The sequence below is a fragment of the Salvelinus fontinalis genome, chromosome 15, assembly GCF_029448725.1.
Source record: "Salvelinus fontinalis isolate EN_2023a chromosome 15, ASM2944872v1, whole genome shotgun sequence".
NCBI lineage: Eukaryota > Metazoa > Chordata > Actinopteri > Salmoniformes > Salmonidae > Salvelinus > Salvelinus fontinalis.
In genome coordinates, this window is record NC_074679.1 from 26,082,647 (window position 1) to 26,109,468 (window position 26,822).

Consider the following 26,822-nt stretch of genomic DNA (forward strand, 5'->3'; position numbering starts at 1 on the left):
CTCCCCTAACCTCTCTCTCTCTCCCCTAACCTCTCTCCATCGCTCCCCTAACCTCTCTCCCCAAACCTCTCTCCCGCTCTCCCCTAACCTCTCTCACTCTCCCCTAACCTCTCCCCCTCTCTCCCCTAACCCCTCTCCCTCTCTCCCTCTCTGCCCTAACCTCTCTCCCTCTCTCTCCTAACCCCTCTCCCTCTCTCCCCTAACCTCTCTCTCCCTCCCTTCTTCCCTCTCTCTCTCCCCTAACCTCTCTCTCCTCTCTCTCTCCCCTAACCTATCTCTCTCTCTGTCTCTCTCCTAATCTCTCTATCTCCCCTAACCTCTCTCTCTCTCCCCTAACCTCTCTCTCTCCCCTAATCTCTCTCTCTCTCCCCTAACCTCTCTTTCTCTCTCTCCCCTAACCTCTCTTTCTCTCTCTCCCCTAACCTCTCTCTGTCTCTATCTGTCTCTCTCTGTCTCTGACATTCATTAGGTCTTCTTAGTGGGCCCTACACAGTCAGGACCAGCCTCTTATCAAGGGCTTCTCTGTGCTGGAGAGGAATCCCAAGCTTCCACGGGACAGAGGGAACTTTGTGCCAGCTGAGCAGGGCACTGGGAAACAACTAGAGGTCTCCTGGACATTCCCAGATATGTTGTTGGTTCTCTCATAGGGCGTAGCTTGGCCTCCATGGTGCTCAGGCTGACCAACAGGAGTGTGCCTCTCATCATTTTAAGCTGGCATCAGTGAGCCCTGGCTGTGAGTTGCCTTGGTAACTTCTACAGAATGTGCCCTCACAAGGAAATCACAAGGAAATTACCAAGCTTGTTTTACTTTCTACTGCAGTTTTTTCTCTGTGAGTGTGTTAGTTGTTACCGGAAGCTTTTAGAATAGCTTAAAAAAAAGGTGCTTTTTATAATCCATTCCCCATCTCAGTGCTATGTGTCCTCGGCAGTGGCTTTGATGTTGTGTGGTTGGTGACCCAGTATCTGTGCGTTAGAGACCTCTTTAACGCCCAGAAAACTCTGAGTCAAACTCCCATTCACCAGCTCTGCAAGTGTTATAGTGTCAAAATACATTTGTTGATCACCAAATATAGTTAAATATGGTTAATGTGCTTGGTAACTGGGTCTGTCTGTGTATGTGCTTCATAACACAGTAGCGAGAAATAGCGGTCTTCAACGTCAACTTTTTGGACCAATGGGAAATGGATCCATGGCTTTCCCACCCGACCCGATATTTATTTATTTATTTATTTATTTTACCGTTATTTTACCAGGTAAGTTGACTGAGAACACGTTCTCATTTGCAGCAACGACCTGGGGAATAGTTACAGGGGAGAGGAGGGGGATGAATGAGCCAATTGTAAATACTGTACATGTAGCTCTTTCCCGCAGTTAATGACCTCTTTGGCCTCATGGGTGGAATGTTATAAACATTTTTCAGAATTTAAATGATATATATATATATTTTTACGACAAGGATGTTTCAATGTCAAACGGTTTTGTTATATTTCAGTTTTCTGTGATGTATATCAAGTGTAATATTGGGATGCAAACTCAAAATGGAATACAACTATTTTTTTTAATGCCATAACCATGTGTGTGAGATATATACCTTTGTTTCAAAGTAGATTTGTGTAAGACTACCAAGAATTACTCTGTGTGGCCCTGATTTACAGAGACCCGTTCCGAATGGACCCGAGGACAGTCAGACTCGTTCCGTGGAGAAAAAAAAACAAACAGACCCGTGCTGGTTCAGATCCGAGGGACCTGTTCGGATCCGAGAGACCTGTTCGGATCCTAGAGGCCTGTTCGGATTCGAGGGACCTGTTCGGATCCTAGAGACCTGTTCGGATCCGAGAGACCTGTTCGGATCCGAGAGACCTGTTCGGATCCTAGAGACCTGTTCGGATCCTAGAGACCTGTTCGGATCCGAGAGACCTGTTCGGATCCTAGAGACCTGTTCGGATCCTAGAGACCTGTTCGGATCCTAGAGACCTGTTCGGATCCTAGGGACCTGTTCGGATTCGAGGGACCTGTTCGGATCCGAGAGACCTGTTCGGATCCGAGAGACCTGTTCGGATCCGAGAGACCTGTTCGGATCCTAGAGACCTGTTCGGATCCGAGAGACCTGTTCGGATCCGAGAGACCTGTTCGGATCCGAGAGACCTGTTCGGATCCTAGAGACCTGTTCGGATCCTAGAGACCTGTTCGGATCCGAGAGTAGAAATATAGTGAAAGAAACCTCCGACTGGGTGCTGCCATCGCTATCAATAAACAAGCGATATTGGCCAAATTTTGAGTTGCAAGTGTCTGACACAGATTACAAGCTTGAGCAGTTCTCACCACACAAACACTACATGAACAGAGGACAGGTCCAATCGGGTCCAGTCGGTAAATCAGTTTTAATATCACATACCCAACACCCGTGGTAATTATATCAGACCCGACCAAGATCCGAGACAAAAGTTCGGAAAAGTAAGGCTATATTACTCTAGCAGCACACAGGGCTTTGTGTCCTGGCTGGCCCATCCAGTCTTAATGATGACATCACCGCTGTCTCTCTGTCTTGAGTGGTGCAGCATAATACTCATCTGTCCTCAGGCCCATTGGAGAGGCTGGGAAGTCAGAGCCCCAATTACAGGAAGTTAACCTCACTTCGTGGACAGACTCACGATGCCTCGACATGTCCCACAGACCTGCTAAAATAGACAACTGATAGGGAGAAGGGACTACTGTATGGGGTGGGGGTGGGAAGTGTCAGTCAGAAGCTTCATTCACCTCTCCCCTCCACCCCGCCCAGTCTAATCTGACAGCCCCATGAATTCGGGCCCTCCAAATGTCTGTCAGCAGCCAGATTTAGGCCTGTGGCTGTGTTTCGGCTGCGGTGGCTGTGTGTGTTGTGGTTCTGTTAATATGTCCCTGTGGACACTGCTCTGTGCTGCAGCAGCCAACCAGGCAGGCAGCGGGCCCAAAGCTGCAGTGATTGAAATGCGGAGTGCAAACAGGACAAGGTTTCCCGTGCCACAGCGAAATACCATCCATTAGAGAAGAACACTATCCGCAGAGCCCGGCCTGGCCAGGTGATGAGGTCATGTACTGTGAGCACGACCAACCGCAGGCTCCATTACACTATTCATTTGGAGGTTGGATTTCATAATTTATAATATGACTTCTAACAGTCAATTGTGACAGTGATGTGGAATAATGATGGATTAAGATGCTACTTTTGATATTTTTTGTAAACTGTCTGCTGCAGGAGCCAATTACAGTGTATTTTAAAATATAGACATAGAGCCTGAAATAGAGTGAGTCTGTATCTGTCTGAGCAGTATTCATGTGAGGGAATCCAGTTTTTTTTTTTTTAATGGGAATTAATTCTCTTAATCTGGCTGCAAGCTTTATGCTACTTAGACTACTAGATTTGGGGCACATCAGGAGGGTGCATAATATGCGCAGATTCAGGAGTTTTTTTGTTGTCAAAAACTCCCTCTTTTCAACTCAATGTGCTTATCAGCTCAACGGGGATGCTCAGCCTGGAGCGCTATGTACCCTGTGGAAACTGTAGTATGAGTATACAGTGCATTCTGAAAGTATTCAGACCCCTTGACTTTTTCCACATTTTGTTACGTTACAACTTTATTCAAAAATGGATTCAATTGTTTCCCCCCCTCATCAATCTACACACAACACCCCATGATGACAAAGCAAAAACAGGTTTTTAGACATTTTTGCAAATGTATAAACAAAATTACAACTGAAATATCACATGTACATACGTATTCAGACCCTTTACTCAGTACTTTGTTGAAGAACCTTTGGAAGTGTTTACAGCCTTGAGTCTTCTTGGCTATGATGCCACAAGCTTGGCACACCTGTGTTTGGGGAGTTTGTCTCATTCTTCTCTGCAGATCCTCTCAAGCTCTGTCAGGTTGGATGGGGATCGTTGCTGTACAGCTATTTTCAGGTCTCTCCAGAGATGTTCGATCGGGTTCAAGTCCAGGCTCTGGCTGGGCCACTCAAGGACATTCAGAGACTTGTCCCAAAGCCACTCCTGCGTTGTCTTGGCTGTGTGCTTACGGTCATTGTCTTATTGGAAGGTGAACCTTCACCCCAGTCTGAGGTCCTGAGCGCTCTGGAGCAGATTTTCATTAAGGATCTGTCTGTACTTTGCTCCGTTCATCTTTACCTTGATCCTGACTAGTCTCCCAGTCCATGTCGCTGAAAAACATCCCCACAGCATGATACTGCCACCACCATGCTTCACCGTAGGGATGGTGCCAGGTTTCCTCCAGACGTGACGCTTGGCATTCAGGCCAAAGAGTTCAATCTTGGTTTCATCAGACCAGAGAATCTTGTTTGTCATGGTCTGAGAGTCTTTAGGTGCCTTTTGGCAAACTCCAAGCGGGCTGTCATGTGCCTTTTACTGAGGAGTGGCATCCATCTGGCCACTCTACCATAAAGGCCTGATTGGTGGAGAGCTGCAGAGATCGTTGTCCTTCTGGAAGGTTCTCCAATCTCCACAGGGGAACTCTGGAGCTCTGAGTTCTTGGTCACCTCCCTGACCAAGGCCCTTCTCCACCTAGGAAGAGTCTTGGTGGTTCCAACTTCTTCCATTTAAGAATAAGGGAGGCCACTGTGTTCTTAGGGACCCTCAATGCTGCCAAAATGTTTTTCTACATTTCCCCAGATCTGTGCCTCAACACAATCCTTCCTCGGAGCTCTACGGACAATTCCTTCGACCTCATGGCTTGGTTTTTGCTCTGACATGCATTGTCAACCGTGGGACCTTATATAGACAGGTGTGTCTTTCCAAATCATTTACAAATGAATTTACCACAGGTGGACTCCAATCAAGTTGTAGAAACATCTCAATGATGATCAATGGAAACAGGATGCACCTGAGCTCAATTTAAAGTCTAATAGCAAAGGGTCTGAATACTTTTTTACTTTAATACATTTGCAAACATTTCTTACAAACTGTTTTTGCTTTGTCATGATGGGGTATTGTGTGTAGATTTATGAGGAAAAGGCTGTAATGTAACAAATTATGGAAAAAGTCAAGGGGTCTGAATATTTTCCAATTGCAATGTAGTCTTGTTTTGTTTTGGTTCCTAATGTATTTTGTTCACAATATTATATTGGGTGCAGTGTGCAAATTGTGCTCTTTTCAGAGTGACCGTTTGACCCATCTCCCTGGGGTCACTGGCTTACAGTAGCAGCGCTGATGGCTCCTGGGTAATATGAACCAGTTGTTTGGATAGAAAATGTATACATTTTTTGTGTTTTTGGTGGCAGAAGCATTTGTTTGTACTGCCTTTGATTTTCCGTCAGCTTGTAATAATTTTCGACACACATTAAGGATATAACATGCTTAGAGAATGTGTTTATATTTTTGGTGTCTCATCAGGTAAATCAATTAACGTTCAGATCAATGTCCATTTTCCCAGAATTTTTGACTGTCTGTGTATGTGTAAAGTTGACACAGATGTTTTCCTTGTGTGAATGTGCCTGGCATGGATAAAGCCCATCACAGCATTGACATCCAATGGCTAATGTAATCACAGCTTGTGTGCTGCAGGACTGACTGAGAGGAACCTTAATCTCTCCCAGTTTCTCGCTGCCAAATTGGCTCAATCTGCCAGGGAGGAACATCACTGAGTTCTCTGCTGCCGCCTTTCAAAGGGCCTTTTTTGATGTGGGCTCGAGGTGTTTAATCCAGTATACTGTATCTCAGCATTTTGATTTGGTGAGTCTGCTGTCCACAGCATGTGAAGGGACTTTATAGGGATCAGTAGTCCGCGTCAGTGACAGAGAGGGGGAATTGAGAGCCCTGCCTCCAGCTGAACAGACTTATGTCGATCAGATACTGTACTCTGGACACATTTTTTTGATAGATTCGAAACCTCATGATTTTTGTAACACCGTATAAGTAATTACATAAGTATGTTTCTATTGGTTTATTGAATGACCTAATAATCTACTTTGGGAATTAATTTGAAAAATTTGATGATGAGGTTTAAGGCATCATTTTGCTTAGGTTGGAGAAAATAATTACAACTTTTTGGATTTGGCTGAACTTTCATGTTCCACCCCAGATGTTTATGCTGAAATTGGTTTGAAAAGGTTAGAGCCGTTATCTGGAATTGAACATGTCAGCAACTTCTAACTGAGTCAGAAAGCCGTCAGGGAAAAATCACATCCAAATATGACTCTGCAGGCAGGTTTGTGAAATCCAGATATCCCTTTCAATCCTAATAGAAATGTCGGCACATTTGTAATGCTGTCCTGGAGTTTCTGAAAGCAGCTAGCCGACTGACTCTGTCCCCCCGGACATGTCATGAGAAAGCACATCTGGAAAACCCTGAAATGTAAAAAAATGTTTTTTTTATTTTTTTTTTTACAAATGCTTCCAGATACATTTTTTGTTCTGCAGCCATTTTCATACTCCCACACAGTCAGATGATTAAACTTGGAGAACATTAGCTTGCTTACCTCAAGGCCCAAAGAGAGAGTAGGTAATAAGACTCAGTCCAGTACTTTCCACTGTGCTGCCTGCTAGCCTGTTACAAAACCTAGGAGGATGGCGGAGGCCACATCAGTAACAGAGCACTGTACACAGCAGGCAATTAGCAGGCAGGGATCCTGTGTCACTGTGGAATTGTTTACCTATCCAGACCAGATCTATATGTTTGTATTATTCAACACCAGTCAGTCAGCTTACTGTACATTCCCCAACTGTTTCCTCTCTTCGCCTAGTTAGAGAAAGTTGGTGTCAATATGAAATATGTGCAATTATTGTGCAATTGTTAAGTTTACAGTACGTTCTAATACAAAAACTCTGTTTATTTCACGGTTGTAGCCAGTTGGAGCAAGATGAGCACCCAGTGGATTAGCAGACAGACAGAGCTGTAGGGTCAGTATGGAAGCCTGAGCATTGAGCAACCAGCTCCACAGTCAGCCTAGCCATGCCCTGCTGCTGAGTGCCCTGGTGACCAGCCCTGGCCTTGGCACCATGACCAGTCTGAAGCGCCCACCCATGGAGCGCATCGTCGGGGGCTCTATCCCTGCCTCTGACGAGTTCTACACCCGCCACCTTCGCCTGGCCAACGGAGGGGCACGTACAGACAGCGCCCACCTTCAAGGGGGCCCGGGTGTGCCCAAAATGGGGGTGCGGGCACGGGTTGCCGAATGGCCCCCGAGGAAGGACTTGGGAGCTCTGTGGCAAGTTACCATGGAGCCAGACTCCCCAGGCCTGGCCGGAGGGGGGCAGAGCCACCTGAAACTAGGTCACCTGATGAGCCCCCAGGACTCCTCCATGCTCCGCAACATCCAGAACACACTGAAGAGTAAAACCCAGGGGGCCAGCTACAGCCCAGACAGCCACTACCTGTCCCCGGGAGACTACAGAGTCCCATCCCACAGGAACACCGGCCGCATCCGCCAGCGCAGCAACAGTGACATCACCATCAGTGAGCTGGACGGTGGGGGGGACAGTGGGGAGGACTTGGGCCCCTCAGGGGCCAAGTGGTCCCCTCTACACAGAGAGTATGGCAGTACCTCCTCTATAGACCAGCACGGGGCGTCAGGGGAGAGTTTCTTTGAGATGCTGAAGGGCTACCAGGGAGTGAAGCCTGACCAGCGCAGCCCCGCGCCAGACAGACTAGAGGATCTGCTGACTGCTGGACTCAAGCAGGCCTCAATAGAACTACATGAGGAGACTAGTGAGAGCCAGGCATCCAGCAGAGTCAAGGAGAGAGAGAAGCCCCCAAAGAGACGCTCCAAGTCTGAGATAGGGGGCGAGTCTATATTCCGTAAACTACGCAGCGTGCGGGGGGAATCTGACTCGCCCCGAGCCGGGTCTGATGCTGAGGACGGCCGTTCAGACGATGGGGTCACCCCCCTCAAGCCCTGGGTCTGCCAGAGGGGCTTCTCCCACTACGACGTGCAGAGCATGATGTTTGACCTGAAAAAGGTGATCCAGAGCAGGCAGACGGCGGCAGTGAAGAGGAAGAACACCACCACGGGGGCGTCTGCTGCGGCTGCAGCCTCCACCACCTCCACCATGTCCTCCACCCAGAGCATGGCCTATAGCTCCCCCACTGGCAGTCAGGAGGAGCTCAGCACCGGGGCCAGGGACAGCCCCAGCATGGACTGCGGGGATGAGCAGAGCAATGAACTGCTCCTCAACTGCCCCTGTTTCTGCAACGAGATTGGGGCCACCTGCAGGCGCAGGGCAGGGAGCGGTCCCCCCAGACAAGGGAGTGGGGGTTCAGGGACCATGGGAGGCGAGAACAGCCTGTTTGAGTCGTCCCTCAGCTCCCACTGCACTAACGCTGGGGTGGCAGTGCTGGAGGGGCCCAAGGACAACCCCAGTGCCCTCAGTGATCGGGGCAAACACTACATCGTAGAACACGTGGACCTGGGAGCCTACTACTACAGGAAGTTCTTCTACCTTAGAGGTGAGAACATACACGATGCAGAACATACACGATGCAGAACATACACAATGAAACTTATTCACTTTATACAGTACATGAAGAACTATAACACTAGAATGTAAAATATAAACAAACAGTCTTACACAGCCCATCGTTTAATACAGTTACCAAATTCAAGTGTATGTTTCTACATAGTTGGAAAGGTTATTTTATTTCACTTTACTTCCCTTTCTCCCTATCCCCTCTCTCTCTCTCTCTCTCTCTCTCTCTCTCTCTCGCTCGCACTCCCTCTGTTCTATCTCTCTGTCACTCTCCCTCCTTCCCTCCCTCTATCTCTCCCTCCCTCTCGCTCGCTCTCCCTCTCTCTCTCCCTCAGAACACTGGAACTACTTTGGAATGGATGAGGCTCTGGGTCCGGTGGCTGTGAGTCTGCGCAGGGAGAAACAGGAGGAGCACAAAGAGCACGGCCAGCAGTACAACTACCGGGTCATCTTCAGAACCTCAGAGGTCAGACAGCTAGCCTTCTGACATTACAACCGCTCTCCCTAGATCATGTCACTTATTACGTGATCAAAGATTCTCTTAGTATAGGGGTGTCAAACTCATGTTAATGACTCCCGCTAGATAGATAGAGATTTCTGTTGTTTTAAAATCATGTCACATTGATTGTCTGTAGATTTGTTTTTCTGTAGATCAGTCCCTCTCCCCTATCTCTGTCTGCCTGGTAGGTTCACATTATGTAAGAAGCTCAGAGGGCCATCAGCTGTCCTCTCGGATCAGCTCTGTGTATAGAAACTATAGGAAACGCTCTCATCCTCCACACATCTCCACGACCTGTCAATGCTACACAACCCCAAACCACTATAGAGAACCCTTCTTTTACATTTCACTGGAAAATCATGGCCACTTTTAGTTGGAAGGTCATGCTTTTGGTTATGGAGGGACTGCGAAACAGCACCATTTCCTTCCCAGCTATAGATTTCAGACACCTGCCTTGGAGTGTTCAGAGATGCTTGTCTTGGGGTTTTCTCCCGGTTGGATGGTGGACAGGTGTGTGTGATTAGACCCTCCAGCTCTGTGTGAGACATCCCGGGACCCCAGGGCCCCAAACTTGGGGAACACTGGACGTTTGTTAGGGTCCTCTCCGGTGTGGGAGAGAAAGTTCCCCTCCGTTCCAGCTGCATATAATAGCAGAGTGATTGAGTTCACTGCCAATGCTGAACACAATGCATACTCTGTGTAAACATTATGCTTTGCTGAACAACCCCCACTCCACCCTCCACTTCCTACTTTCCCCAGGCCAAAAGTTTGATTCATAACTGAGCCTTGTTCTTTTCTGTTGCTTTATGTCAGATTCTTTTAGCTAAATAGTTATAAACTAACTCAGGAGATGTTATGGTGTTTGGGAAGCAGAACTGACATGTTAATTTTGTTCCATCTTAAAAATAAAGTTCCATGAACTGGGGATTCCTGAGGCACATTCCTCCTCTTACACTTCTCTCTCTTCCTCTCCTCCTTTTTATCCCTCCATCTAGTTGACCACACTCCGGGGGTCTATTCTGGAGGACGTGGTCCCCTCGTCCTCTAAGCATGGCACTACCCGCGGGCTGCCCCTGAAGGAGGTGTTGGAGCACCTGCTACCAGAGCTGGACGTGCCCTGCCTCCGCCTGGCCCTCAACACACCCAAGGTCACAGAACAGCTGATGAAACTGGACGAACAGGGGGTAGGAGGATACACACTCACATGACATAAAAAGACTCCCTGAATAGCCCTGAGTCATGCTACAGCTGTATGTTGTTAATGGGGCAGTTATCATATTTCATAGATGGCAGACCTTTGGTTGTCTCTACTATTGGCACTATAACATATATTCTGTAGTTTTGCACTGCAAAAATGTGTTAACATTATATCTCTCTCCCCCCCACCGCCCCATCCTCCTCTCTAGCTGAGTTTCCAGGTGAAGGTGGGGGTGATGTACTGCAGGGCAGGGCAGAGCAGTGAGGAGGAGATGTACAACAATGAAATGGCGGGCCCTGCCCTGGAAGAGTTCCTACAGCTGCTAGGGGAGAGAGTCCGCCTCAAAGGCTTTACCAAGTACCGCGCCCAGCTCGACATCAAGAGTACGATCACACACACACACACACACACACACACACACACACACACACACACACACACACACACACACACACACACACACACACACACACACACACACGCAGCAAAGACAGTGTGTTTAAAACTGTGATTGGTATTTTTATTTGACCAAGGATGCAGTGTGACAGGCTCCTGTGTGGGAACCTCTCTGACCCTCTCTCTGACCCTCTCTCTGACCCTCTCTCTGATCCTCTCTCTGACCCTCTCTCTGACCCTCTCTCTGACCCTCTCTCTGACCTCACAGCATGAATTATGAGTCCTTCTGTAGAATCTGCTTAATATCTGCTGTAGGTGGTGCTCTGCCTTGCATGTTAGCAGCTACAGGTTTGGGGTAATCTCTGTAATCTAGAGAGCCTTTCCTGTCCTGTCCTCTCACATGTTTTATGTGCAATCCCGTTTACTTCATGTAGCCTGTCTTGTAACCCCTCATTTCCCCTTGCTTGTCTTATCACTCCATTATACCTGTTCCTCTGACCAACCCTTTCTCATACCCCTAGCTCTCTCTCTTTTCTCCCTCCCTCCCTCCCTCCCTCCCTCCCTCCCTCCCTCCCTCCCTCCCTCCCTCCTTCTGTCTCTGGTGTATTGAGGACTAAATCAGGTCCGCTATGGCTGGCCCACACACTCCACTACATCTTTTATATTCCTCATGAGAGCAGAGCAGGAAATGGCAGCTCATCCCAATCATGCACTTAATTACATTTGGCTATTTTTGTCACTTCCTCTATCCATAAACTCAATGAATATGAACATTCCTATTTTGTCCATACATTTTGATTGTGGTGGCTGCCTGGGTAATCTGGATACCCAGAACCGAATCACAATAAACTTTTCTCCTAGGGTTATGGTAGACTGATAGGGTTGTGGTATAATTGTCCACCCCTTACAATGCCTGCAGTAATGCACAAGAAGCTGTGCTATATCTTTAATATAGTTACATGTAAAGGGCGTTTTGTTTAAGCAACAATAGTATTGAGAGGGCTCAATCTGTATGACTATGATTATTTGTTTTTGTTTTCCTATCACACTATCCGGGCAGACATTGATCAGTCTATGCTATCATGGCTTGTTGTTTGTGCTATGTAATGGGAGACAGTCTAGTACCAGGATCATCAACTCATTTCAGCCGCGCGCCAATTTGTTCTCAAGCGGATGGTCAGGGGGCCGGAACATAATTCTAAATAATTTGTAGACTGCAAATTGACCGCAAGAAGCCCAAACAGATACAATATTTATCTAAAACGTAATCATTTCAAACCTTGCTTACATTTGTATACAATCACATACATCTCTCTATTATGCATTGGAATACTTTGGAACAGATTTCCAAATTTAAAATAACTTGGAGCTGATTTGCTGGTGTTTTTATTCTTTTATCTCCCAATGAAATAAAATAAATAATCTTTGTTTTTTCTTGGAAAAGTTTGGAGGCCAAATAATATCACCTGTGGGCCAGATTCGGCACAAAGGCCGTGAGTTGGGGAACCCTGACCTAGTACCTAAAGCACTGAGCAGATAGGTTGCTGCTGGAGGACAGAGTTGGGTTGCAGTAGCAGTAAAATGGGGCCTTACATTGTGATGCTCCTATGTCTTCCTCCAGCTGATTCCACTGGAACCCACTCCCTTTACACGGCCTACAGGGACTATGAGATCATGTTCCATGTGTCTACAATGCTGCCCTACACACCCAACAACAAACAACAGGTACGGAAGGGCTCTATGATATCACATAAGGAAAATCAAAATGACATGCATTTGGATAACATGTTATGTCATAGATGGATTAAATTATTAATCAAGTTTAATTCAAGAAGAATAGGATATTAATTGAGATGTTGTCATTGAGATTCCTTCATTCTGTGTTGTAGTTGCTGAGGAAGAGACACATTGGGAATGACATCGTCACCATCGTGTTCCAGGAGCCGGGAGCCCTCCCCTTCACCCCCAAGACCATCTTCTCCCACTTCCAACACGTGTTCATCATCGTCCGCGTACACAGCCCCTGCTCCGACAACACCTGCTACAGGTGAGTGTAGACCGCAGTGAAAGCGTGGTCAGACCACTAGAGGACCTGGCAGTCACAAGCAACCTGGAAATCCCCTGGTGCTACAACAGTGGTTGTTCTGAACAACTCATGCAGGTAGATAACATAAAGAGGAAGAGAACCACTGGAAGGCATGGTACAAACCCAGATCAAATGTATTGTGTAACTATTAGCCCTACTCTCCTCTCCACTCTCTCTCTCTGTAGCCAGGGTACTGTAGGCAGTGTATACATTTGTTTGATTATGGTTGACTAGGAGAGATCACCCCTGCAGCTGACTAGCTGATGGGATGGGCCCCTACTCTACTGTTTTCCCTACCCCCTGTGATCGCGGAGCTCTGTGGCATTCTCACTCAAGCACTCACCCCCCTACCACACACGCACACACACTTACTCACGCACTCACTCAACCCTCCTGCCTGCCACACTGCCTTGGAGCAATGGAGTCGGAGCGATCCGAAGGAGTTAGCGGCATGCACATCAAGGATTCCCTTGCTGGACGAGCGAATCAGAGGATTCTTGAGCAGCCGAGCAGAGCTCTGTCCCTCAGTGCTCACAGACCCTCCACGGGAACACTTGTACTGGCTCTGGGTCTGAGCTTAAACCTCATCAAAGTTGGGCTAATTTATTCTGAACCCTCCCCTCTCCAGCCCCCCCCCCCCCCCCCCAGCGCTGCCTGCTAAAGATTGGACGCCCTCCTCAGCTGAAGTTATTCTTTTTTAAAGGGAACATCTTTTGATTCGAAGCCAACAAGTGTTGTCGAGGAGAAGAGGCTGACTGGGAGACATGCTGGTTTGCCTGGTTTTCCTCGTGGATGAAATGGAGAGCAGGACCCTGAAGCAGTGGAGACTCCACTCCACCCAGAGCAGCTCTCAGCTTCCAGCCTCTGGCTCAATCCCATGAATCTAATGAACACACTACAAGTTCCAAACCCTCTCTGTTCTGTTCTGCCACCAGAGAGCTGATTTGCTAGGAGCCTGATTGGTTTGGAGCCTGGGATGCCATTTCAAAGAGGAGTAAGAAACGCACAAGATCTAGCAACAGAACAACGGTTGGACGGCAGCGTGAGCAGCTATAATTAGTTGGAGAAAGATGTGTGTACCTGCAGTAGTGTGATCAGACCAAACAGACAGGAGAGGATTCACTTCAAGGATACTTCTTTTTGTAATGCCGAGCCAAGTCAGGAGTGAGTAGAGGCACTACGGCAGACAAAGGTGGGTCTGGGGTGTGTGTGTGGGGGGGGGGGAATCTAAGGTGTGATGCTGATGACCTGTGTGAAAAAGAGGGGTCAGTGGACAGAGAGGTTTCAGCATGTTCACAAACACACACACACACACACACACACACACACACACACACACACACACACACACACACACACACACACACACACACACACACACACACACACACACACACACACACACACACACACACACACACACACCAGCCCTACTGTGATTTATCTCATATTTCAATATATATCTACTTTTTTTATTGGATCATTTATTTTGTCTTACGTTATGGTTGCATTTTGATTGATCAGACTATACAGTAGCTTTAAATATTGATAGTGGTACAGCCTAGTGGTACAGCCTAGTGATAATCTTGTGCTATCAACTGCTGTCCAAACACAGATAGATTAACTCAGCCCTATTGCATAACGATCAGAGCTTTGTTCAGAAAAATAGGGAGTAGCCTCCTCCGCTCCACTCCTCTTCCCTGTAATCTGGGGCTGGCTGAGAGTGGCCGTCTAAGTGGTAGCTGGCTTGTCAGATGTGCTGAATGTATATTTATATACGCCGGCCTGGTTTAGCGAGGCTTGGGCTGTAATGTCACATGCGATCGTTATGTTATCTGTTTAATGGACTGAGGCTTGTCATGACTCTGACATCAGCCTACCCGAGCCTGGCCTGCAGTGGGTTTCTATAGTGCTGCTGTTCAGCCTTACCTAACCATTGTTGGGTTGTATGAATCAGAACTAGGTTAGCTTTCATGCTAACTTGTCTCATTGTGATGTGAGTAGAAAAGAAACCTGCCATGTAGCCTGCCAAAGACTGATGTATTGTCAGTGTGTGTATGGGAAATCAGGTGGTTACCAATGGATATGAGACAGTTTTTCAAATCCAGGTCTACTTCATGACTAATGAATAGTAATTCAACTTTAGGAGTCCTATTGTGGAGCAACAATGGTAGTTGACTGGGAAGAATAGTAGATCTAAGGAGAGCCTTGCCTATAGGAAGACTCACACCCTCCCTCAGGAAGACTCACGCCCTCCTTTAGGAAGACTCACACCCTCCTTTAGGAAGACTCACGACCTCCTTTAGGAAGACTCACGCCCTCCTTTAGGAAGACTCACGCCCTCCTTTAGGAAGACTCACGCCCTCCTTTAGGAAGACTCACGCCCTCCTTTAGGAAGACTCACGCCCTCCTTTAGGAAGACTCACGCCCTCATTTAGGAAGACTCACGCCCTCATTTAGGAAGACTCACGCCCTCCTTTAGGAAGACTCACGCCCTCATTTAGGAAGACTCACGCCCCCCATTTAGGAAGACTCACGCCCTCATTTAGGAAGACTCACGCCCTCCTTTAGGAAGACTCACGCCCTCCTTTAGGAAGACTCACGCCCTCCTTCAGGAAGACTCACGTCCTCCTTTAGGAAGACTCACGTCCTCCTTTAGGAAGACTCACGCCCTCATTTAGGAAGACTCACGCCCTCCTTTAGGGAAGCCTCACGCCCTCCTTTAGGAAGACTCACGCCCTCATTTAGGAAGACTCACGCCCTCATTTAGGAAGACTCACGCCCTCCTTTAGGAAGACTCACGCCCTCCTTTAGGAAGACTCACGCCCTCATTTAGGAAGACTCATGCCCTCCTTTAGGGAAGCCTCACGCCCTCCTTTAGGGAAGCCTCACGCCCTCATTTAGGAACCCTCACGCCCTCCTTTAGGAAGACTCACGCCCTCCTTTAGGAAGACTCACGCCCTCCTTTAGGAAGACTCACGCCCTCCTTTAGGAAGCCTCACGCTCTCCTTTAGGAAGACTCATGCCCTCCTTTAGGAAGACTCACGCCCTCCTTTAGGAAGACACACGCCCTCCTTTAGGAAGACTCACGCCCTCCTTTAGGAACCCTCACGCCCTCCTTTAGGAAGACTCACGCCCTCCTTTAGGAAGACTCACGCCCTCCTTTAGGAACCCTCACGCCCTCCTTTAGGAAGACTCACGCCCTCCTTTAGGAACCCTCACGCCCTCCTTTAGGAAGACTCACGCCCTCATTTAGGAAGACTCACACCCTCCTTTAGGAACCCTCACGCCCTCATTTAGGAATACTCAAGCCCTCCTTTAGGAATACTCAAGCCCTCCTTTAGGAACCCTCACGCCCTCCTTTAGGAATACTCAAGCCCTCCTTTAGGAATACTCAAGCCCTCCTTTAGGAACCCTCACTCCCTCATTTAGGAAGATTTACGCCCTCCTTTAGGAAGACTCACGTGAAATGGAACAATAGGGAAAACTCTATAAGGATGTCACTCCTCGTCTTTCCTAGTCTATTCTACTGTTTTCTGCACTCTAGGCCCAGTGTCACCAAACCAAATTCATTTCTGTCTTGTGCAAAGTGTGTAAGTTCTCCCAGAGTGGATAGGTATAAGAAATATAGTAAAAGCTACATATTGTCGTCTTGCTTCCTCCTATTCAATTCTCTCAGATCTAGTGCCCTGGGGATCCATTGAGATTGGGTGTAGGACTCCGTCTTTCAGTGTGCTTACTAATTAGTGACCTCTCCCTCTCTCTCTTTCTCTCTCTCCTCTCCCCAGCGTGGCTGTGACTCGTTCCAGGGATGTGCCCTCCTTTGGCCCCCCTATCCCCAAGGGCGTAACCTTCCCCAAGTCCAGCGTCTTCAGGGACTTCCTGCTGGCCAAGGTCATCAACGCTGAGAACGCCGCCCACAAGTCTGAGAAGTTCGGAGCCATGGCGACACGCACGCGACAGGAGTACCTGCGGGACCTGGCAGAACGTCACGTGACCGGCACGCCGGTTGAGCCCACAGGGAAATTCCCCTTCATCTCATTGGCTCACAAGCGGAGAGAGAGGGTGCGGCCATACAGTGGGGCAGAGCTACGGAGCCTGGGGGCGGTGACATGGCCAGTGCATGCGGAGGACCAGGTAGCCGGGGCAGAGAGGGAGTGTCTACTGGCCATCTCCAACGACTTCCTCATCCTGTTGGACCAGGAGGCCAAAGCCGTGGTCTTCAACTGCGCCACGCGCGACGTCATTGGCTGGTCCTCGGGCAGCCCCGCCTCCATGAAGATCTACTATGAGCGTGGGGAGAGTGTGTCGCTGCGCTCCATCAACAACAACACGGAGGACTTTGGAGAGGTGGTGAAACGCCTGGAGGTCAGTAGCAGCACAGTTAGTCTGTGTATTATTACTGGCTGATGGCCTAAAATAATATTTCATACACCATCTGTTGTGACAATTACAGGTCTTCCATGCTTCAAGCCATATAAGATATTTTCCTCACTAACAAATGTGTTATAATGAATACATCTCTCATCTCCTCTGACTGTCCTCTGACTATCCATCTCCTCTGACTATCCATTATGTTCAAAGGAGATATCTCATAGCACTCAGCATTGTGGTGAAATAGCCAGTGTGACCTTATTTGGGGAGGTAGTTTAATCATTCACATGAGATTAGGCAAAGCCAGTTGTCTTCAATGAAAGATTAACGCTGTTTGCTAAGGCTTATTTAATGTTTGTGTTTAGTTAGTGTGTCAGTGTTGTAGCATAATATCCTGCTCTGGCTCTGTTGTGGTTGCCTGGAGCTCTACAGTACCAGTTAAAAGATTAGACACACCTACTCATTCCAGAGTTTTTTTCATTTTTTTACTATTTTACATCGTAGAATAATAGTGAAGGCATCAAAACTATGAAATAACAAATATGGAATCATGTAGTAAATAAAAAAGTGCTAAACAAATCAAAATATATTTTATATTTGAGATTCTTCAAAGTAGCCACCCTTTGCCTTGATGACAGTTTTGCACACTCTTGGCATTCTCTCAACCAGCTTCATGAGGTAGTCACCTGGAATGCATTTCAATTAACAGGTGTGCCTTGTTAAAAGTTAATTTGTGTAATTTATTTCCTTCTTAATGCGTTTGAGCCAATCAGTTGTGTTGTGACAAGGTAGGGGTGGTATACAGAAGAGCCCTATTTGGTAAAAGACCAAGTCCATATTATGGCAAGAACAGCTCAAATAAGCAAAGACAAACGACAGTCCATCATTACTTTAAGACATAAAGGTCAGTCAATGCAGAAAACTTCAAGAACTTTCAAAGTGCAGTCGCAAAAACCATCAAGCGCTATGATGAAACTGGCTATCATGAGGGCCGCCACCGGAAAGGAAGACCCAGAGTTACCTCTGCTACAGAGGATAAGGTCATTAGAGTTACCAGCCTCAGAAATTGCAGCCCAAATAAATGCTTCACAGAGTTCAAGTAACAGACACATCTCAACAGCAGCTGTTCGGAGACTGCGTGAATCATGCCTTTATGGTCGAATTGCTGCAAAGAAACCACTACAAAAGGACACCAATAAGAAGAAGAGACTTGCTTGGGCCAATAAACACGATCAATGGACATTAGACCGGTGGTAATCACGATCAATGGACATTAGACCGGTGGTAATCTGTCCTTTGGTCTGGTGAGTCCAAATTTGATATTTTTGATTCCAACCGCCGTGTCTTTGTGAGACGCAGAGAAGGTGAACGGATCTGTGGTTTCCACCGTGAAGCATGGAGGAGGAGGTGTGATGGTGTGGGAGTGCATTGCTGGTGACACTGTTGGTGATTTATTTAGAATTCAAGGCACACTTAACCTGCATGGCTACCACGACATTCTGCAGCGATACGCCATCCCATCTTGTTTGCTCTTAGTGGGACTATCATTTGTTTTTCAACAGGACAATGAACCAAAACACATATTCGGGCTGTGTAAGGGCTATTTGACCAAGAAGGAGAGTGATGGAGTGCTGCATCATATTACCTGGCCTCAACCCAATTGAGATGGTTTGGGATGAGTTGTACTGCAGAGTGAAGGAAAAGCAGCCAACAAGTGCTTAGCATATGCGGGAACTCCTTCAAGACAGTTGGAAAAGCATTCCTCATGGAGCTGGTTGAGAGAATACCAAGAGTGAGCAAAGCTGTCATCAAGGGAAAGGGTGGCTACCTTGAAGAATCTCAAATATAAAATATATTTTGATTTGTTTAACACCTTTTTGGTTCCTACAAGATTCCATATGTGGTATTTCATAGTTTTGATGTCTTCACTATTATTCTACAATGTAGAAAATAGTACAAATAAAGAAAAACCCTTAAATGAGTAGGTGTGTCCAAACTTTTAACTGGTACTGTATATTAAGTACTTTGCTGCAACCTCTTTCCACCTGACGCTGGTTCAGAAGGCCAGGCAGGGTTACTACCTGTGTCTCCTTAAACACTCGCCCCTGTACACAAACACTTTAATTGAAGGGTGCTGCATCCGCTGGTGATAGATTCAATCTGTGCTGGCGTGTGTCTGTGCTGGCATGTGTATCAGATCTTTGCCATGGGGCACATTTGGGGTTTTATGGTGTGCTTTACAGTAGCAGCCAACAGAATAGTTAAGATTCAGACTTCAGCCAAAGTTGTCTGTCTTTTAATTTCAAATCAAAGTGTGAGGTGTAGACCTTACAGTGAAATGCTTACTTACAAGCCCTTAACCAACAATGCAGTTTTAAGAAAATACCTAAACAAAGTAAGAGATAAAAATAACAAATAATTAAAGAGAAGCAGTAAAATAACAATAGCGGGGCTAGGGGGCAATGCAAATAGTCTGGGTAGCCATTTGATTAGATGTTCAGGAGTCTTATGGCTTGGGGGTAGAAGCTGTTTAGAAGCCGCTCCGGTACCACTTGCCGTGTGTTATTAGAGAGAACAGTCTATGACTAGGGTGGCTGGAGTCTTTGACAATTTTTAGGGCCTTCCTCTGACACCGCCTGGTATAGAGGTTCTGGATGGCAGGAAGCTTGGCCCCTGTGATGTACTGGGTCGTACGCACTACCCTCCGTAGTGCCTTGGGTTCGGAGCCCGAGCAATTGAATGGTCTCGATGGTGCAGCTGTAAAACCTTTTGAGGATCTGAGGACCCATGACAAATCTTTTCAGTGAGGACACATGCCAAATTTTCTCCACTACTGCCCCGTCGATGAGAATGGGGGCATGCTCAGTCCTCCCTATAGGCTGTCTCATCGTTGTCGGTGATCAGGCCTACCACTGTTGTGTCATCGGCAAACTTAATGATGGCGTTAGAGTCATGCCTGGCCATGCAGTCATGAGTGAACAGGGAGTACAGGAGGGGACTGAGCACGCACCACTGAGGGGCCCCTGTGTTGAGGATCAGCATGGCGGATGGGTTGTTACCTACCTTTACCACCTGGCGGCGGACCATTAGGAAGTCCAGGATCCAGTTGCAGAGGGAGGTGTTTCGTCCCAGGGTCCTTAGCTTAGTGATGAGCTTTGACGGCAGTATGGTGTTGAACGTTAAGCTGTAGTCAATTAACAGCATTCTCACATAGGTGTTCCTTTTGTCCAAGTGTGAAAGGGCAGTGTGGAGTGTGATAGAGGTTGCATCATCTGTGGATCTGTTGGGGTGGTATGCAAACTGGAGTGGGTCTAGGGTTTCTGGGATAATGGTGTTGATGTGGACTATGACCAGTCTTTCAAAGCATTTCATGGTGGTCTCCTTGAAACATGTTGGTATTACAGACTCAGACAGGGAGAGGTTGAACATGTCAGTGAAGACACTTGCCAATTGGTCAGCGCATACTCGGAGTACACGTCCTGGTAATCCGTCTGGCCCTGCAGCCTTATGAATGTTGACCTGTTTAAAGGTCTTACTCACATTGGCTGCGGAGAGCGTGATCACACAGTCATCCGGAACAGCTGATGCTCTCATGCATGTTTCAGTGTTACTTGCCTCAAGGCGAGCATAGAGGTTATTTAGCTTGTCTGGTAGGCTCGTGTCACTGGGCAGCTCTCGGCTGTGCTTCCCTTTGTAGTCTGTAATAGGTTGCAAACCCTGCCACATCCGATGAGCGTCGGACCCGGTGTTGTACGATTTGATCTTAGTCCTGTATTGATGCTTTGCCTGTTTGATGGTTCGTTGGAGGGCATTGCGGGATTTCAAAGCTTCCGGGTTAGAGTCCCACTCCTTGAATGCGGCAGCTCTACCCTTTAGCTCAGTGCGAATGTTGCCTGTAATCCATGGCTTCTGGTTGGGGTATGTACGTACAGTCACTGTGGGGACGACGTCATTGATGCACTTATTGATGAAGCCAGTGACTGATGTGGTGTACATCTCAGTGCCATCGGAAGAATCCCGGAACATGTTCCAGTCTGTGATAGCAAAACAGTCCTGTAGTTTAGCATCTGCTTCATCTGACCACTTTTTTATAGACCGAGTCACTGGTGCTTCCTGCTTTAATTTTTGCTTGTAAGCAGGAATCAGGAGGCTAGAATTATGGTCAGATTTGCCAAATGGAGGGTGAGGGAGAGCTTTGTACGCGTCTCTGTCTGGAGTAAAGGTGGTCTAGATTTTTTTTTTACTCCCTTTGGTTGCACATTTAACATGCTGTTAGAAATTGATTTAAGTTTCCCTGCAGGATTCTGATGTTCTGTAGTAAAAACTCTTTCCTCACTTATCCACCTCTTCCTCCTACCCCTCCTTTTCCTCCTATTTCTCGTCCTTCTCCTCCTCTCCTGTCTGTCCATAGCTTCTGACGAAGGGCAGCCAGACCACAGAGATGATCCTGAGGAGGAACGGTCTGGGCCAGCTGGGCTTCCATGTGAACTTTGAGGGCATCGTAGCGGAGGTCGAGTCCTACGGGTATGCCTGGCAGGCGGGGCTGCGCCAGGGCAGCAGGCTGGTAGAGATCTGCAAGGTGGCCGTGGCATCGCTGTCCCACGAGCAGATGATCGACCTGCTGAGGACCTCCGTCACTGTCAAGGTGGTCATCATCCCCCCGCACGAGGACTCCACCCCTCGCAGGTACAGCTTATAGACAGCCAAACATCTATCCATCTATATACCCTCCATCAGTCATATCAGTAGCATGCATTTGGGTACTGGGGCAGCATTGTAGTGTTTTTAGTGTATATTTCTGTTTCCTCTCACAGAGGCTGTTCAGAGCTGTACCACATGCCCCTGGTGGACTATAAGAACCACAAGGAGGGGATGCCCTATGAGTTTAAATTCCCCTTCCGCAGCAACAACAACAAGTGGCCCCGCACCTCCTCCAGCCCCCAGAGCCGCACCACAGCGGCGCTGGGGGGGACGCTCATCAAGGCCCCGGCTTCAGACTATCAGGACCGGGCCGGAGTCATCCCGCGCAGTGTGTCCAGCGATGGGCGCCCTCTCAACCCCAAAAGGTAAGACAGCCATCCCAGCTATTGATATGATATATAGGAGGGAAGGTGTTCAAGCCTAGTGGTGGATAGTGCTGAGTGATTTGTGGTTTTTGAGGTTGGTTCGGTTTCAGTTTGGTTTTTGAAAAATAGTCACGTTTTCAATTTCGGGAACAGATTTTTAATAAATGCATTATGTGAGTTCGATACTGTAACACAGAATAAAACAGTTGATAGCAGTGACTGCCCATTTCTATCACTTATTAGTCCCACTGCCGTTGAAAGAAGAGGACCAAGGCGCAGCGTGGCAGGCGTACATTTTCCTTTTATTTGAAAAGACGCCAAACAAAACAATAAACACTACAAAACAAACCGTGAAACTGAAGGCTATGTGCCATAAACAAAGTCAACTTCCCACAAAGACAGGTGGGAAAAAGGGCTACCTAAGTATGGTTCTCAATCAGAGACAACGATAGACATCTGTCCCTGATTGAGAACCATACCCGGCCAAAACATAGAACAAAAATCATAGAAAACAAAAACATTGAATGCCCACCCCAAATCACACCCTAGCCAAACCAAATAGAGACATAAAAAGGCTCTCTAAGGTCAGGGCGTGACAGTACCCCCCCCCCCCCCTCCCAAAGGTGCAGACTCCGGACACAAAACCTGAACCTATAGGGGAGGGTCTGGGTGAGCATCTATCCGCGGTGGCGGCTCAGGTGCAGGATGCAGACCACGCACCTCCACTGGCTCACCCCACTTTGGTGGCACCTCTGGTGCGGGGACCCTCGTCACCGACCCCGGACTGGGCACCCTCGCTGCGGGCCCCGGACTGGGCACCCTCGATGCGGGCCCCGGACTGGGCACCCTCGATGCGGGCCCCGGACTGGGCACCCTCGCTGCGGGCCCCGGACTGGGCACCCTCGCTGCGGGCCCCGGACTGGGCACCCTCGATGCGGGCCCCGGACTGGGCACCCTCGATGCGGGCCCCGGACTGGGCACCCTCGTTGCGGGCCCCGGACAGGGGACCGTCGCTGGGGGCTCCGGACTGGAGACCGTCGCTGGAGGCTCCGGACTGGAGACCGTCGCTGGAGGCTCCGTGCCATGACTCCTCACTGGAGGCTTCGTGCCATGGATCATCACTGGAGGCTTCTTTCCATGGATCATCACTGGAGGCTTCGTGCCATGAATCATCACTGGAGGCTTCGTGCCATGGATCATCACTGGAGTCTTCTTGCCATGGATCATCACTGGAGGCTTCTTGCCATGGATCATCACTAGAGGCTTCTAGCCATGGATCATCACTGGAGGCTTCGTGCCATGGATCATCACTGGAGTGAGGAGACGTATGGGCAGTCTGGTACGTGGAGCTGCCACAGGGCTCACCAAGCTGGGGAGACACACAGGAGGATTAGTTCTGGGGGAAGGCACAGGACTCACCAGGCAGGAGAGACATACAGGAGGCCTTGTCCTTGCAGAGGCACCGGATACACTGGGCCATGGAGGCGCACTGGAGGTCTCGAGCTAGGAGCCTGCACAACCCATCCTGGCTGGGTGGTTATCTTCACCCTGCAAATGCGGGGCGCTGGCACAGGATGCACTGGGCTTTTTAGACGTACCGGAGACAGTGCGCAGAGCCGGGCGCAGGATATACTGGGCCGAGGAGGCGCACTGGAGGCCTGGAGAGCAGGGCTGGCACAACCCGTCCTGGCTGGATGCTCACCCTAGCCCGGCAGATGTGGGTAGCTGTAATGTAGGGCACCGGGCTAAGAACGCGCACTGGAGACACCGTGCGCTCCACTGCATAACACGGTGCCTGACCAGTACCAAGCTCGCCACGGTAAGCACGGGGAGTTGGCTCAGGTCTCCAACCTGACACAGCCAAACTCCACGTGTGGGGGGGCTGCATCTCAGACTTCCATGCCAGCCGTGTTCCCTCGTAACGCTGCCGCTCTGCTTTCGCTGCCTCCAGTTCCTTCCATGGACGGCGATACTCCCCAGCCTGCCTCCAGGGTCCCTTACCGTCCAGGATTTCCTCCCAAGTCCATGAATCCTGAACACGCTGCTACTCCTTACCATGCTGCTTGGTCCATTGGTGGTGGGAAGTTCTGTCACGGCTGATGAAAGAAGAGGACCAAGGCGCAGCGTCCTGAGCGTTTTCCTTTTATTTGAAAAGACGCCAAACAAAACAATAAACACTACAAAACAAACCGTGAAACTGAAGGCTATGTGCCATAAACAAAGTCAACTTCCCACAAAGACAGGTGGGAAAAAGGGATACCTAAGTATGGTTCTCAATCAGAGACAACGATAGACAGCTGTCCCTGATTGAGAACCATACCCGGGCAAAACATAGAAATACAAAAATCATAGAAAACAAAAACATAGAATGCCCACCCCAAATCACACCCTGACCAAACCAAATAGAGACATAACAAGGCTCTCTAAGGTCAGGGCGTGACTATTAGGCTCTAACCATCATTTATTCACATTACTTTACTTAAATAATATATTTTGGTTGTTTATACTACATATTTGTTTGAGTATAATGATGTCATTATTATTAAATGAATAAACCCCCAATGAAGGTAGTGACTGCCCATTACTGCATATCACTTTTTAATAAACCATCCTTTATTCACATTACTTTACTTTAATAAAATACTTAAGTTGTGTATATTACATTTTTTTTGATGACTTACTATTTAATTCCAAGTCATCTTCTCATCTCTGCTCAGACAGTAGCAGCCAGCCAGCCATCTATCTCTGTGCTCCCCAAAAGATTCATCCTTCAGGCTAGTAGGCTAGTCTAGCTGGCTGGCTAGCTGCCTATTGTCTGACAAAATCACTCTTTCAGTAGTTCTTCAAACTAGACAAGGCATACTTTTAAGGCTGCTAAATAACAACTACATTTCATGACCAAAAGTATGTGGACACCTGCTTGTTGAACACCTCATTCCAAAATCATGGGCATTAATATGGAGTTGGTCCCAACTTTGCTGCTATAACAGCCTCCACACTTCTGGGAAGGCATTCCACTAGATGTTGGAACATTGCTGCAGGGACTTGCTTCCATTCAGTTACAGGAGCATTAGTGAGGTCGGGCACTGATGTTGGGCGGTTAGGCCTGGCTCGCAGTCAGCGTTCCAATTCATCCCAAAGGTGTTCGATGGGGTTGAAGTCAGGGCTCTGTCCAATCAAGTTCTTCCACCCCGATCTCAACAAGCCATTTCTGTATGGACCTCGCTTTGTGCACAGGGGCATTGTCATGCTGAGACAGGATGCTGAGACTGTTGCCACAAAGTTGGAAGTACAGAATTGTCTAGAATGTCATTGTATGCTGTAGCGTTAAGTTTTCCCTTCACTGGAACTAAGGGGCCTAGCCTGAACCATGAAAAACAGCCCCAGACCATTTTTCCTCCTCCACCAAAATGTACAGTTGGCACTATGCATTTGGGTAGGTAGCGTTCTGGCATCCGCCAAACCCAGATTCATCCGTCAGACTGCCAGATGGTGATGCGTGATTCATAACTCCAGAAAACGCGTTTTCACTGCTCCAATGTCCAATGGCGGCGAGCTTTACACCACTCCCGCTGACAGAACTTACAGTCGACCGGGGCATCTCTAGCAGTGCATACATTTGACTGACTTGTTTGAAAGGTGGCATTCTATGACGGTGCCACATTGAAAGTCACTGAGATTTTCAGTACGGGCCATTCTGCTGCCAATGTTACACCTGTCAGCAATGGGTGTGGCTGAAATAGCCAAATCCACAAATTTGAAGGGGTGTCCACGTACTTTTGTATGTAGTGTAGCTAACAACCGCTCTCTATCCCGCTCCTGTCTGTCTCTATTGCTCTTCTTCTTAGTGTCTGTCTGTCCGTCCGTCCAACCGACCAACCCACCCACCCACCCACAGGCTTGCCCGGCAAGAACCAATGAGAACAGGCAGCTGTAGGCTCAATGGATTCTAGTCATTGTAGTTTATTACCACGTTTTCAGAGCTTAATGGAAAGTTCCACCCAAAAACAATATTTTGGTATTTGTTTCATTAGGCCATTGTTGACATACAGTCCCAAAATGTTTTGCATGTCAGCAATCAAGTTTTCAAGATATATAACTTTAAAAATACAGAAATATATCCGGTATGATTGCTGACATGCAAAACATTTTGGGACTATATCAACAATGGCCTAATGAAACAAATACCAAACATTGTTTTCCTTTAACTATGAGGAGTTGGACAACATGTCTTAGAGACAAATCTCTCTAGAGAAATGGCACAAACAGGTTAACTATGAGGAGTTGGACAACATGTCTTAGAGAGAAATCTCTCTAGAGAAATGGCACAAACAGGTTAACTATGAGGAGTTGGACAACATGTCTTAGAGAGAAATCTCTCTAGAGAAATGGCACAAACAGGTTAACTATGAGGAGTTGGACAACATGTCTTAGAGAGAAATCTCTCTAGAGAAATGGCACAAACAGGTTAACTATGAGGAGTTGGACAACATGTCTTAGAGAGAAATCTCTCTAGAGAAATGGCACAAACAGGTTAACTATGAGGAGTTGGACAACATGTCTTAGAGAGAAATCTCTCTAGAGAAATGGCACAAACAGGTTAACTATGAGGAGTTGGACAACATGTCTTAGAGACAAATCTCTCTAGAGAAATGGCACAAACAGGTTAACTATGAGGAGTTAGACAACATGTCTTAGAGAGAAATCTCTCTAGAGAAATGGCACAAACAGCGCGTTGAGCACAC

At 47.8% G+C, this 26,822-nt stretch overlaps 1 protein-coding gene across 2 annotated transcripts in view; it reads left to right on the top strand.

Annotated features, from left to right (window-relative positions):
• LOC129811643 (signal-induced proliferation-associated 1-like protein 1) overlaps nucleotides 1–26,822 on the top strand; it is a 79,173-nt gene that overhangs the window by 41,401 nt on the left and 10,950 nt on the right. For both annotated transcript variants that reach the window (XM_055863105.1, XM_055863106.1), the window contains exons 2-10: nucleotides 6,839–8,438; nucleotides 8,794–8,924; nucleotides 9,953–10,141; nucleotides 10,364–10,538; nucleotides 12,173–12,276; nucleotides 12,441–12,598; nucleotides 16,426–17,005; nucleotides 21,423–21,697; nucleotides 21,826–22,077. In XM_055863105.1, the coding sequence (XP_055719080.1) occupies nucleotides 6,992–8,438; nucleotides 8,794–8,924; nucleotides 9,953–10,141; nucleotides 10,364–10,538; nucleotides 12,173–12,276; nucleotides 12,441–12,598; nucleotides 16,426–17,005; nucleotides 21,423–21,697; nucleotides 21,826–22,077 (3,311 nt within the window). In that variant the 5' untranslated portion in view covers nucleotides 6,839–6,991. The remainder of the gene's footprint in view (nucleotides 1–6,838; nucleotides 8,439–8,793; nucleotides 8,925–9,952; nucleotides 10,142–10,363; nucleotides 10,539–12,172; nucleotides 12,277–12,440; nucleotides 12,599–16,425; nucleotides 17,006–21,422; nucleotides 21,698–21,825; nucleotides 22,078–26,822) is intronic.